General features: G+C 45.2%; 1 protein-coding gene across 3 annotated transcripts; it reads right to left on the reverse strand.

Moving 5' to 3' along the window:
- Window positions 1-121: 121 nt before the first annotated feature.
- Window positions 122-14,090, reverse strand: SAG (S-antigen visual arrestin). 3 transcript variants are annotated; one of them, XM_085512566.1, is made up of 14 exons: window positions 12,993-14,090; window positions 12,377-12,437; window positions 12,245-12,289; window positions 11,901-12,094; window positions 11,287-11,346; window positions 10,704-10,771; window positions 10,427-10,562; window positions 10,009-10,093; window positions 8,757-8,829; window positions 8,063-8,200; window positions 7,719-7,796; window positions 7,277-7,300; window positions 6,771-6,845; window positions 122-1,263 (listed from the first exon to the last, which is right to left on the reverse strand). In XM_085512566.1, exons 1-14 carry the CDS (start codon window positions 13,080-13,082, stop codon window positions 1,164-1,166), a joined length of 1,227 nt encoding a protein of 408 aa, XP_085368692.1. In that variant the 5' UTR covers window positions 13,083-14,090; the 3' UTR covers window positions 122-1,163. The 3 variants fall into 3 exon arrangements, with proteins under 3 accessions (XP_085368692.1, XP_015726522.2, XP_085368691.1); XM_015871036.3 differs by lacking the exon at window positions 12,993-14,090 and adding an exon at window positions 1,900-1,909 and having other exon boundaries at window positions 122-1,260; window positions 6,781-6,845; window positions 12,377-12,575; XM_085512565.1 differs by lacking the exon at window positions 12,993-14,090 and having other exon boundaries at window positions 1,032-1,260; window positions 6,781-6,845; window positions 12,377-12,575.
- Between the last annotated feature and the right edge of the window lie 534 nt (window positions 14,091-14,624).

Below are 14,624 nucleotides of genomic sequence, written 5' to 3' on the forward strand. Positions count from 1 at the left end.
TCTCCGAAGCGACCTTGGTTGTTAGTTAGGATCGAAGTGGAAAGCAATTCATTTGCTGTTGTGTGAGGCAAGAAGCATACGTTTACAGTAATAATCGTAGGCCGGGCCTTCAGATTTTCCAGGAGAATTTTAATCCAGAGGCAATGAAAAACAGAACAAAAACGAGGAAAAAGTAACAGCAGTCCTTTTACGTGCAAAATGCAACTAGCTGATGCAACTCGTTTCAGCCCAGGGCCCCTGTGAGACTCAGACAAGGACCCTATGTGCTTGCATGGATAATGAGAACATTCAGATCAACAAGGGAGATCAATGTTTGCAGACCACATTCTCATTTCTTAGAGTATAAGCTGATCTCTGGCAGAGCAACATGTGTTTCTAAAGGCAGTTTGCCCCATGGTTTCCTCCTTAATTTCATTGCACCCTCTTCCGAAGCGCTGCCACATAAAGATAACTAGACTAGATGAGATTAACCTGGGTTAGCATTGCATATAAGGAGCTGTGTTAAGGAAACCACTCACAGAGCATATTTTCCTGTTCCTTAATAACTTGGCTGTTAAGTATAATGCTATGAAGGCTAACATAACATCTCGGCAATACAACTGCAGTGAAAGATGACTTGCAAGACATTTAATGGTAGAGGAGGAAAACGTAAGCCATGCACAGGATCAGTGCAAGCACTGAAAATCTTAACTAGGTGAGTTTGATAAAGCAGAAATGCAAAAGCAAACGAAAGGAAACAAAACAAATTTCATATAGCCCACTGAGGAACTTCCAAGTCAAAGGCAGCAAGCCAGCCATTCAAACTAGGGCTCAGTTCACTGGTGAAAAAGACACAAAGAAAAGACACGGAGACTCCTCAACCCCAGCTGAGCGCAGGCAGGCTGTGCAAGCCCTCATTTAAGCTCTCCTTAATGGTAAAAGTAACCAACCACTTGAGCAGGTAGCTCTGAAGATGTTGCAGCCCTCCTGCCCTCCTCTGGCAGGTAGAGTAAGCAGCAGGTATGGAGTGTGCTACGTTCTCATGGAAACTGTTAATAACTAAGAGAGATTTATGATTTTACATCCACAGCACATGCACCAAGAACACAGTTTACTCAAAACCTAGGTCCTAAATTACAGATTGGTTCCTGGCTACAATCTTCTCCGTCAGCTCTTTCTTCTCATCACTCATCAGTTGAGGAAACATTCTTGTTTTCTTCTTCATCGCCCGTATCTTTTAGCTGTTGACGAGCAAACTCCTCAAACACCATCTCTGCATCACTGAAAGGGAAGAAGCACAGCTCTTTCAAAATGAGGACAGCCATTTTTGATACCAGCAGACTGAAGAGCAGCAAAGTGGAAGAAGAAGAGAAGCCTGGAGCAGTATCTGGTGAGATTTCTTTTGTCTTCAAAGGGATTTGTATCACATCCCCACAGACACTGTCTTCATTGGTGCTATTCTAGGTAGTATGAAAAGGAATTGACTGAACAAGTCGGGACACAAACTGAGGAGGTTTTCATCTCCAATGAATCACGCTCTTTCCAGCTCAATATCTACATATCAGCTAGCTGAATAGTTTGCAGCTTGAAAGGGTCTTTGTATCGAGATAAAATGTGAAACCTTTCATCCTTCTGCACTTAAAATAGGGGCATGTGGTTGAACTCATTGAGTTCCTGAAACTACAGAGCATCAGCTGACCGACTCTTTCTCTCCAACTGTTAGGCAAAATACGATCTCAAACTTTCACATGGTCAGTCCATACTGCTCAAATGAGAGTGGCAATTTATCAAGCCACAGCAGCTGGCTCACTTTGTAAGTTCACGCTCTGTGAACACTGTGTATTTTCCTCCCATTCTGAGGAGCTTTCAAAGAGGCAAAGTGCAGCAGCAGCTAGAAGGTGATATACCAAAGAAACTCACCCATCCTTCCCTGCAGTCGTCAGTGTGCAGCAGAGGAGGAAAAGAGAGACACCAACAGTTAGAGCAGTGGTAAAAACAGCAATACTTTATAAAGCATCAGGATTTGCAGCAATACAAGAATTCCAACAGTCTGAACATATGTGTGCACGCACCTGCCAAAGCAAAACCTGACCTCTCAAACGTGAAAGCAATGCAGCAATGCTGCCCGAGACCTCAGAGGGGCTGAGAAATAAACAGATTTTCCCCATTTATGCTCGCTATTGGTCACAGCTGTGAGAACATCTGTGTGCACACTGCCACTCTGATGACAGCGCTCATGTGTCAGCCTTAATTGGTCTGTCACTGTGATGTAAGTAGTCAACTGAGGAGGATGTGTTCTTATTCAATACATGCAGAGGTATTGAAGTCAGAATAAAGAAAGGCAGCCTTTCAGCAGACAGAGGCAATACTCCTTTCATCCCTGCCTATATTTATAAACCTTTGGTGCTCGTGTTCCTTTGATAAGATCTTTGCTGACCATGCAGCAGTGATAGCAGCACTGCAGCTTGCTAGCAGGATTCCTTGGAAGGTGTGTTCAGCACAGCCTAAAGTCAGCAAAACAGGTTATACTGTAGGGAAGAGGTGGGAAAATGGATCGTTTTGCTTTTACATTCACTTTATCAAGTAACCATTGCATCACTCGCTTATTTCTTATGAATTTAAGTGAGAAAGCACAGTGCTGTAAGGCCAGCATTCTACAGAAGTCATCGGGGATTCATGATGCTTCAGTGACTGAGTGACCTGGAGAATCCCCACCCACAACACACACTGAAATCAAAGGCAAGAAGCTGTGGTTAGCACTGCTGGAAAAGCCAGCATTAAGAGTGCGCCAAGTGGGGCGCTGTAGCCCAAATGCCTCAAATGATGGATCACATAAAGGCACCCCCACGTATGTCCATGGTGTGAAAGGACAGCTTCCTCTGCTCACAAAGGCCTGGACAGTCTCAGTGCAATCATACTTGACTGAAATGGATTTAAAATGAAATACTTAGAAGTTGCAAAGTTTCTTTAAGGCTTCCAACACAAAGCATCACTCTCACTTTCTTTTCCTCCAATTTTTAGTCTTTAAATAGTCTGCTCTCTTTCCCCTCTCCAAAGTACACTCATTACTATGGGAACAGTGACATCAGAGATGTGGGCAAAGCAGGCAATCTTCACCAATGTGGTTTGAAGCTGATTGCACAGAATGGGTTGGGGGGGAGGGAGGGAGAAAGAGGAATTTTGGGGGTTAGGCATTTACTTTGTTGTCTGATACTTACTGAATCAATACACAGATATTGTAGCAGTATGGCAATGCTTGCACAGCTTGGGTGTAAGACTACATTTGAACACATAAACCTTTTAATGCATTTTATCTTCAGGCTGCTACATTACATCCTACATCAGCTTGCCTACATCAGCACCCTAACAAGAGTCAGGCTCTCCCCTCATCATTGCCTTGCTGTCCTGTGGCTCATTTAGCATTATAACACTGAAAAAGTCACAAGAGCCTAAAAATAAGGAAAAAGCCAACCTATATCCAGCTGGCATCCCAGTAATTGTTTTGAGGGTTAGGGTGGGAGGGGGCTGTGTTTGAGGACAGATGAGGCTCCAGGACATCACCATACTCCCTGCAGAGGGTTTCCTATAAGCTCTTATTATGCAGCCACAGAAATGACTTCATGTAATTAAAGATGTGACACGTGGTAATTTTCATTATAAGCTTGCTTTTAAACCTCTTTTAACCTCATGATGGGAAAAAAGAAGAAGCTGCATAACATTTCAAGGCATGCAAGCCCTTTAAAAACTCACAAATTCCTGCAATTTATAGTATCAATACGGGGTGAGCATAGGGTTAAAGGGACACAATATTTATGGGCTTCTTGAAAGCAATCCCTTCATGCAAGTTTAACACAGGAACAGATAAATGACCCCTTGTTAAATACTAGCCAAAATAAAGGTCAGTGTCCAAGATGTAGGCCCAAAAAATGTAAAACATCAGGACGAGAGCAGGAAAACCCAAAAGCAAAGAACAGCCGTGTGAAAATCCCAGCAGGGGCTTCTGGGAGAGCTGCTGACTGGGAAAGGCCTTGGAAGCACCAAGGCACACAGCACAGTTGGACTCTGAAAGAAACAGCTCTCGATCCATTTTTGTCAATGAGTGGAATAGACTGACTGCCAGCCAATGTGACAGGAGCTGCCTTGCCTAAAAATAACCACCTGGGAACCACATGGATCCAAAAACAGTTGCAAAACCAGCACACATGAAACACGCCAATGCTGGCCTATGAGAAGACCAAGACAAGAAAGCCATAAATAGACATGGAAAAAGAAAGGCAGCAAGCAGTTCCATTTCTCTCTTCCAGGTGCAAAAGGAAGAGCGAGCAAACAGCAGTGGCCATGCTCCCTGACAGACCTGCTTCTTACTGGCCCAAAAACTGAGTCATGTTCTTCAGAAGTTCACCTGTTCTGACACTGGGCTTCTCCATACTCACATCATAGAATCACAGAATGACTTGGGTTGCAAAGGCCCACAAGTGCTCGTCCAGTCCCAACCCCCTGCTGTGTGCAGGGTCACCAACCAGCAGCCCAGGCTGCCCAGAGCCACATCAGGCCTGGCCTTGAATGCCTGCAGGGATGGGGCATCCACAGCCTCCTTGGGCAACCTGTGAACAGTGCGTCACCACCTCTGGGTGAAAAACTTCCTCCCAGGATCCAACCTGAACCTCCCCTGTCTCAGCTTAAAGCCATTCCCCCTTGTCCTGTCACTACCCACCCTTGTAAACAGTCAACTCTGCATGATTAAATACATTGACGTTACATGTTTCATTTACTTCTGCTGTAAGTCACTTAAGCTAGAGAAGGGAAAAGATATTACCCTCTGCATGGAATAAGTCATTGTATGTGACATTTCTAATCCACTTTAGCTTCAACTCTAAACTGCTTTGACTTCTCTTTTCTCCCAGCTGTATCTTAAGATGAAGTGACAACTCAGTGTTAAGGATGGTACAACACACAAACTGGTTACTACTGACTCACTGGTAAAATCAAAAGGGAATAGAAAAAGGAGAAGTCATCTCAAAATTCCCTGTGCACGTACCTTTGCCTACACTCATTGCAGAGGCTGCTAAACAAGCCAACAAATTAAAATTACATCTTGTGCTCTAAATACTGTTTGTGGAAGCTCCATCTCCGCAATTAAGCCTTAATTTGCTTGATTACAAATTCAACGTTATTTCATTTTAGTTTATGAACTGAAGCGGTAGAATAAAAACTCCATCTCCAAACTATGAACAGCCCTTCCTACAGTGAGATAAGGCAGAGAACGTGGAAAGTCAGAAAGAGTTTTAGTTTACCAGCTTCATTTGGAAGCTGTTTTATTGCCAGTAATGAGTTCAGACACTGCACTCCAGCATGGTTGCCAGGTCAGCTCTGCAGGCTTCTAAGGGATTTTCTCCCATACTAGTTTCCTTCTTTGAATAGAAGACACTTTTTTTTTTTTCTCCTGTTGTCTGCTTTAGGGCTTTCCCATGGGCAGCTCTTGAAACTACACTTTTTCCCCCCCTAAAATTACAAGAAACCTGCAGTTTCCACCTGTACAAGCACGAAGTGTAGCTGCCTGCTGACAGCAGGCTCCCAGACGACTTTGATGTAGTAAACAATAAATGGGCTGCATCTTTGGTGAGAGGATGTGCTGGGGGAGGTGATCTGAGAAATACTGCACTACTCCATTTCCCTTGTGAAGTCTTCTGCCCTTGTAAAGTCTTCTGCCCACATTCTTTTGAGCGTGCTCTATAACAAAGTGTATCAGCCATCCTTTGAAATGATCTTAGAAGGGAGAACTGACTGACTCCCATTCATTTTCATTCTAGCCTACAAATGCTCCTGCCAAAATTATCAGCCCAAAGCATGGGGAATATAAAGGGAGTTGTGGCATTAACACCAAACACGGTGTCAGGTCCTAAAGAACCTCACGCCATTCTGCAAATATACAGAGAATTCATTACCATTCCCAGAGCCTTTGGATGGTCCTCATTTGAGGTTGTTAAGCTTCTCTCTGGATCCACAAAAGCTCAGCTTTGCAGCCCTGGGGCCCAGCAGCACGCCTGCCATGTGAGGCTCATTGCAGACACCAGATGGCCCTCACCAACCACCTTTCCTAAGCCACTACCTCAGCCTTGGCCAAGCTCAGAGGCAGGGGGGGATTCCTGTGGGGAAGTCTATGGGAAATACTTCAGGATGTGCAAGCAGAACAGATGGGAAGACCCTTGGCAAAGCTGCTGTCCTACAGAGAGTCACCATTTGAGACCATGATCCAGTGAGCAGCACTGTCAGCAGTTTGCTAGCAGAGCTCTGCAGGCACGCAGCATGAAAGGGAAACCCACCATGTGGGAACAGCTTTTGCCGCACAGCAGCTTCTCCAAGGTGGCCCACCCCTATCAGTCCTACAGACCAACCCTAAGGATCCAATTTCCCATCTCACAGGCTGCAACCTGCATGCATCTGTGGAGTGCCTGTGCTCCTCCTTGGTGATGCTGCTGTCTTCTATGTGGCCACAGCAGAAAAGCAATGAGGTGGGGGGGACAACCATTGTGGTTCATCCTGAAGGCACTTCTTGGACTCACTGTGCTGCTCTGATGGCAGACTCTTACTAATGCCTCCAGTATAAAGCATAGAACCTGTCTTGTGATAACTTCTTTCATAGACTCCTCCATATATATGTGCCTTGAGGTTCACACAGATGCACACAGGAGTCCCCCTAGAGGCTAAATCACTGCAAGCTTGCACTACTTGCAGTAGTAATAATTCACGTGAGACAACTACAGCAACAACAACAGAAGGCAGAAATGAGTTATCGCTCACCTGCTGGGTTCTTTTCCTCAGGTTTGGGGTGCATGAGACGAAATGGCAGCTCTGTGCTCACTTCGCTATGGGGAAAAGAGAGAATAAGAGAGAATGCATCAGATCCACAGCCCACAGCCATGCCTGGTTCCATCTTTGTCTCACCTCAGGCCAACCCAGGCCCAGAATTCCAGCTCCACCAATTCCTTCAGCTTTTTTCTAACTGACTTTCACCTTCAAAAGACCTAAGTTCAGATTTTTCCACAAAAGCCCTAGGGATATCTTCTCCAGTAGGATGGGTTTATTACATGCTGAACATACTTGCATCACATAGAAGACAAAGTTCTGTCACTGCCTTACTCCTCCTTTTCTTTTTTTTTTTAAACCAGGCTGTGTAGACCTCGTATTCCTATTAGCTTCAGGGATAATTACTTACTTTTTAGGGAGGTGGGAAGGGGAATAAGAAGAGGGTGAAGAGAAATTAGAAACCATGGTCTGAAAACAAACATGGCATTACCTGGAGGTGAAGTCTCCCAGCAGGCTACAGAAGGAAACAGAGGAAAACACAGTTATGTTTATTGTCTTCCCATTTTGATGTTCCAGCCAATCACTTTTTAGTTGTGGGCCATCAAAACCACCTTCCTACAGATCATAACATCAACACCAACAGAGAACTTCAAGCAAAGTTTCACTTCAGCTTCCACAAAGTCAAAATTATAGCTTTGAAATGAAACTTCAAGGTAAACCATGAGGTCATATTCTTATTATAACAGTGGAAGGTACAACAACACCTCAAGGCTCAAGAAAACTTGTTTGGATAGGTTAATGTACAATTCTGATGAAGTTTATGCAGATGTTCTACAATATGTGCCCTTTCTTTTAGGGGGGACCATCCCACCTTCTCCAGAATAAGAATAACCTCTCTAAATTCTAAGCAGGCATAGCAAGAAGTCTCTTACCCTGAAACAGTGAGCTTCACTCTGACCTTGTAGGAAACCAGAATCCCCATCACTGTCTTGTCTATTCCATCCTTAATACTATCAGAGAAAAGAAAGCGGTGTTAGGTAGTACAAAGCAACAACTTACGGCAGGAAAAACAACAAGATGAACACCCCACTGTTCTAAAAAAGAGCTTCAAGGGCAGCTAATACCTCTTTCCATCCCTATTACCCTTTAGCCTGAATGACTACAATGGGCTAAGACATGCAATGCAGATGCACCCATTAAGACAAATACAAACATCTGATAGCTCAGATCTTGCCCTCTTCTTTACACCCTCCAACAGTTGGGACCCTCTGCTCACATGGTGCTAGAAGCCAGGTTGGTATCCTCATCCTTTAGCTTCCCATCCAGGGCTATTTCCCGGGTCTGCCGGTTGTTTGCTAGCAAGGGCAAAACCTTCAGTGTCGTTGTCAGGCTGCTGTTTGGCCCCACCTTTTCCCTGGGAATTAGAAGCAGGTGAGAGAGGGAAAGTGATAAACTCTGATTTGCCTTACAATCCCAACTAGGATCATTTCAAAACAGATCACAGAGTTGTCCACAAGGAGTATGATTTATCTGCAGGACATAAGAGCAGGAGGTTCTCCACCTCACCACACTACAGAACCAAAGGTTTGGCAGGGGTTCTCCTGATCTTATTAGAGAAAGTGTTATGAAAAAGGCTGATCCCAAACTAGAGCATCCCGCACTCCCAGGCGCATAGCAGCAGCTTTGAGAAAAGCAGAGCAGATCCTTTCAAAGATTTCAAGCAATGGGGAGCAATGTGCCCTTGTGAAGTGTTTCTTGTAGGTAATTACACTACAAACAAAGCAGCTTTTCTGCAGCCTCCCCTGTTCCCTGAAAAAAAAGGAGCCAGTGCATGGCTGGCATCAAGGCAAGGAGTGCTGTAACAGCAGGCAACTGCCATGCAGCCAGGAACACCTCCCCTAACAGAGGAGGAGTCATTAAGAGTGCGTGTAGGAGTGCAGCAAGGATGGATAAGCAGAGTATTCACTCACGGTGCTTCCTCAGCAGCTACCACTTTGGTGTAGAAGTCACTGGAATACAGAACCACGTTGGCAACCTGCTCCACTGAAGCAAGAAAGGGAAAGAGAGACTATCAGTTGTGCACAGGCATCAGAAACAACACAGCTGCTCCATGGGCTCAGGAGGGGAAAAAGGAGGTTGTCCTCAACAGGAAAACCCACACATTTAGAGGCTGAAGGGAGCACCAGGTCAGGCATCCTGCTCACAGACTTTGCCACCTGTGTTGTTAGTCTCTGTCATCCCTGAAACACATCCAGCTTTGGTTTGGAGACAACAGAAAGTCAATAGCCCATGGTACCCCTTGGGAGCCTGCTCTTCCCATCACAAGGATCTCCCACTCTAAACATGTTTGCTTTCACCTCTGGTGCACAAGCAGTGCTAGTTACATCGTCATCAAGCAGACTGGATACCAAAGTGTAGCCACGTTCCTCTGACAGCATCCTTCAAATGAACACCAGAATGTGTATGGTAATTCTGATTGAGAATACTCATACTCTCATTCTCATACTCTCTCAGTGATGAGAGAATCTGAAATAAGGTCTTTTAAACTAGATTGTGCATGAAAGATAGGCACTGAATTGGCTTTCTCTGCTGTAGAGTTCCATGAAACCCTCAGCAATTTTTCCTTCCCTGCTGTATCTTCTCTTTCTCATCCTCTGTCCCAGACTGCTTTCCACAGGCCCAAGCAGAACGGAGCTTGTGGGTTGAAAACATGCAGTGCTCCAAATAGAACAGAGGCAGTACAGAACCTCAGGCTCTGCCCTCAGCTCCCTCAGGAGGAATTACCCCATTGCTGGCAGAGTGGCTGTTTCTCACAGTGCAGGGCATTTCTGAAGCCCCAGGTGAGGCACAGCACCTCGGTACGTTCCCTGTTAGCTGAGCATCATGCTGACAAGAAGCCCTTCCCACTGGGCTCCCTATAGGCAGACTGGGGAAGACCTGCCTTGCTTGCCACAATGCCAGTCCTTTCCTGCATAGACATGACACACTGGGGCCTGAAATTAAGCCAGGCAAATAACCATGAGTCAGGAGAAAAGGCACAGTGTTTTGCTTGATGAATAGCAGCAAACAAACAGCAACAGATGGGGAGGAGGGATGAATTCCTGATGCACTCCATACTGCCCGCCTAGGCAGCCTAGCAGCACTAAATTCTGGCTCTTCCAGCCCTCCCACCATGGCCTTCTTGTCCTAAAAGAATCCAAGCAATCGTAAAAAATAACATACCCTGGACTTTGATCTTCTTCACTGTTTTCTCTGTGCTGTTGTTGACCATGACAGTGACTGGAATGGGCTCACCATGGTAGTACACCTAGGGGGAAACCAACACTCAAAAATCCAGTCAGAAAGCTTCTCCCAGGCCATAAACCACTCAAATCCCCACAGAGGCCAGATAAAGTAAGATGACCCTTCCCAATCCTGTCTCCAATGCGCACCTTGGCCTCAAATGACTCTGATAACAGTGTCCCTCCTTCCTCTAGCAGGAACTACTAACAAAAAAATCACATTAGAACCCAAGCGCACAGGACAAGTCTGGATCAGCTGAGACAGAGTCTGGTAACACAGACAACAGCTGTTTGGGTAACAAAATGCATATGGGTATTGAAGTACAACCACGTCCACATCTCAGGGGCAAACTCCTCACCTCTTTACTGAGGGAGGCTTTCAGGTGCAGTGGCTTGTTGGACATGAAGAACTGCCACGTGGTCTCCGCGCATGGTTGGGGTCCTGGTTCTTCTGGAGCAAACTGCACTTTACGGATCAGCAGCCGTGCGGAGTTCCTGGGAAGCAGCAGAAGATGCCAGGATGGTGCCTTGTGTTTGGCTGAGGCAGGAGTTTTGCACTCACACAGGCTTAGTTAAACTCAAGAAGTCCACCGACAAGTGGAACAACGAAGACATACATTAATACTGTGCTGTTACCTCTTATGAACTCTCTCTTCCAAATTCTCTGTTGAAAAAGCTTTCACCTCGAAGTCCACCCCGCAGCTCTGCCAGAGAGAGAGGACAGCTGTGAAACCAGCGTCACAAGCCACACCTGCAGATGTTCAAGCAACTTTCTGTGTCCTAGAAACTGGTGGATTCCTGACAACTGCAAATTCTTCTGGCCTATGACACACCTGGTGTGTGTCAGCATCCACCTGCTCCATGCTACAAGGTTTATATTGCTATACCTGGCTTTAGGCCTAGCCCAGCTGTTCAGAGAAGCATCCTGTGAAGTACAGGAGGACTGTTTTAAATGTCAGAAACCTAGCAGAACATCTCACTGTTTGCTGATATGTCCTCCAGAGGTTGGTTTTTATTAATACACACATACGAAACAGATCTTCTCTGTTACCCTTAAGGAAATGGCAAGCACTGCAGATTTAGCACAGCCTTGCAGCTATTGAGCTAGATTGTCTTCCTTTTTTTGAGGAATTGAATTCCACCTGTAGCTCTTACAGTCAGGTTCCTGACATTCGTGGCACAGCAAAGTCCATGGCAAGCACCAGTGCACCAGTCTCACCTTATCAACATCACGAGGTGAAGGCTGCAAACAGACTGAACAAGGCAGGTAATCTGGGAACTGTGGGAACAAAAAGAACCCAGAGCAATATTATGCAGATTACTGTGATATCCTAATTAACTTACTGCTCACAAAAGGTACAACATAGCCCCGAAGACAACAGGTCACGTACATACAGCAACCCTGTGAAGTTCCAGCTCAGAGAGAAGCTGGGTGTTATTGCTTACCATACATGAACAAAGCCTTATAGGAAGAAAGGGACTTAGAATACTAACAACTGAGAAAACACAGAAAAAAAGTAAAAAGAGGCCCAGAAACATAGAGCTCCTGGGTTTATAACCAAACACTAGAGCACTGGAGATGCAGATTAGAGGCTGGGATATCTGGCTCCCATCCAGGATCATCAACATGGCTCACAGTGGTGCCAGTCACTGTTCACACAGGCTTGAAGCTCAAGCAAGGCATCTCTGTTTCAGAAACACAGCCATTAATGGCTATTAAACCAGCCAGCCTCCAGGCAGTGTCCATTTGCTGCTGGTCTGCACAGGGTCAACAGCTTCACCAACAAGAAAGGCTGCAGAAAAGAGGGTCAGGAGCTCTTAAGAGATACTCACTGTAAAGAAAAAGGGGTAAGCATTTTTCCCCAGCTTCTTTAGCAGAGATTCCTGCAGGTGGGAGAGAGACTCTGACTTGTTTTCAGGTGGGTACACCTGGACCCTAGAGAAGAACAGGTCTCTCCGGAAGGTGAGGCCAATCACGTCAATGTCCTCCTGACCATACCGGAAAGCACAGGTCAGAGTCACATACACTGGAAGGAAACACAGCCAGGTGATGTAAAATCCTGCACTAGTCATGGAAACTCCTTTCAACACTGTTGTGTAACCCAGTTAGTATTCATATTTTAAGTTTCTAGACACATTTCTTTGAGTAAAAACCTGTATTGCATAAAGCCTCAAACCTTTTTTCCCCTTGATCGCTGTAGGATCCACCAATACAACACCATCTGAAAGAAAGGAAAATTAAAAGGATTACCAGAGGATAATCAGGCTTAGGAGAGCAGGAAGGGCAGCGTGCACATTTGTGGACTTACCCACAGGTTCCACATTCCCTATGTTGTCAATGAAGTCACGCTTTCCCAGGTAGATTGTCAGCTGTAGGGAAAAGGTGACCATGGTTGAACTACAAAGTGTTGATGGTTGTGTGCTCGTGGAGTGGGAGGATGTAGTATCAAACAGTAAATTGCTTAGAGAATGGAGCAATCCCATTTTAAGCATGTTTATTTTTCCTCCCCACCAAACAACCTACACCGGGCTCAGGACAATCCACACACTTTGGGACAACAGGAGATTGGAGCCAATGTGCAACAGCTCCAAGAAGTAAAACACAAATACCCGCAGATGGGACAGAGCTATGGATGTGAATATTTCTGACGCCATCAGATTCACTACCAAACAGTGAGTCACTTTTGGTTCATACATTTACCAGCAGGACTGCAACCTGGGGGAATGAGAGTTGCCTTTTATGCAAGACCACAACAAGCTCTCCCATATGAGCTTTGTTTACACTGTCTCCTAAATACACACTAAATATGGGTCATGGGTCCTTCTTCAGAAAAATGAGAGGACAGGAAAGAGGTTTGTATTAAGTCTTCATCTCGACTATGTGTGAAACTTGTACCGATTTCTACCCATTATGACGGTACTTACAGCTTTGTCACGGGAGCTTTTTTTGAAGATAACTTGTTTTGGAGTGGAATCAGCATTCTTCCCTGTCTTCTGAGATTCAGGGCAGCTCATGACCAATGAACAAGTAGGTAACTATGGATGAACAAACTTCTTCTCCCTCAAAGAATCCTGGGAGACTCAAAGGTTCCTGGGAGAGACATCAGAGGTGAGGGTGAAAAAGAAAAAAGGATGAGGTAAAAATGTAGGCACAACAGTTGGGTAAAACATTCTAGTTTGCCAATCTGACTCTCCCAATGGATGCTCGAGTTCAATACAAAGGTGGTCTCCGTATAAGGGGGCAGCTCTTCAGAAACATTGCAGGAGACCGAGGACTTTTTTTTCTGTCATTCAAAACATTATATGGCCAGTTAAAAAAATCCAGAGGCAAAGAGGTAGCTTGGCCTTTACAGATAGATTTGAAGAGAGACTTTCCGTGGAGTACACAAGTAGAAATAAAGCTGATCTGATCTACACAGGCACTTCAGTTTTCAGAAGGTTTGTCACCAGAGGCTCTACATTGTCATGAGTCAAGAAGGCAGGTCAATCTCAGTCAATAACTAGATAGGATACAGGAAATAAGGAATACAATTTATGTGGATTTTGGCTACTTTCAGGTTTGGGATTTATTTTTCACTATTGCAAGCGTACACTAGAGCTCTTTCACCTGTCCTGGGACATTTGCTAATGAACAAAGTCTTGGATGTCCTGGAACATCTGCCACTGAACGTAGCCCTGTGTGAACGCAAAGGAGCCTAGATAAGGAACGAAGAAATGAGAACATGAAAAAAAAAAAGGTTGTCTGTGCTAAGTTAGAGGAGTGCTTCACCAAGCAGAGTGGGGAGGTGCTCAAACACCGTGGCAGTGAGTGCAAAGTATCACACACAAGGCAAATACAACCGCTGTCTGATATGCACAGTTATAGTTGCTACCCCATAGGAAGAAAGTCTTGCGGTAAGCAGGGAAGTTATTAGGAAACAGAGCATGCTGTTGATGCTATTTTAGAACCCCTGATGCATCCACATCTTGGAGCCAGCACGCTCAGTTTAAGACCCTGAACAGTGGTATGCAGGACAAGGTGCAGTGGGCACAATTTGGAACACAGGAAAGTCCATAAAAATGTGAGGCTTCTTTGCAGTGACGGTAACAGCTCTGGCACAGGTTGCCTGCAGAGGCGGCGGAGTCTCCTTCTCTGGAGATGCTCAAAACCCACCTGGATGCTTTCCTGTGCAATCTGCTTTAGCGGGGAGTTGGGCGAGATGGTTTCCAGTGGCTCCATCCAACCCCTGTGATTCTGTGATACACGAGTAATGAGTCAGACTTGACCCAAAACGAGAACTCCACTCTAATGCTGTGTTTTTTCTCAAACAGAACTGAACACAACCCGTTACTTTCAGGGCATCAGAGAATTTGAAACATGAAGGACCTTAAGAATATAAAGATCCAACTACCTGCCCAGAAAGATAGCAAACATCTGGGTGCTGTTAGAGTCAGAGTACGTTTGGTCTGATCACACATGGCTGTTTGCAGCTTGCCTCTGTTCTGGCTTCCCACTTGCTTTCCCACTCTAAAACCGTTTCAGGAGAAGAAAGCTTCTACAACCTATTTGCACGCACC

The sequence above is a fragment of the Coturnix japonica genome, chromosome 12 (assembly GCF_054131305.1).
Source record: "Coturnix japonica strain WE chromosome 12, WE-NBRP24, whole genome shotgun sequence".
Taxonomy (NCBI): domain Eukaryota; kingdom Metazoa; phylum Chordata; class Aves; order Galliformes; family Phasianidae; genus Coturnix; species Coturnix japonica.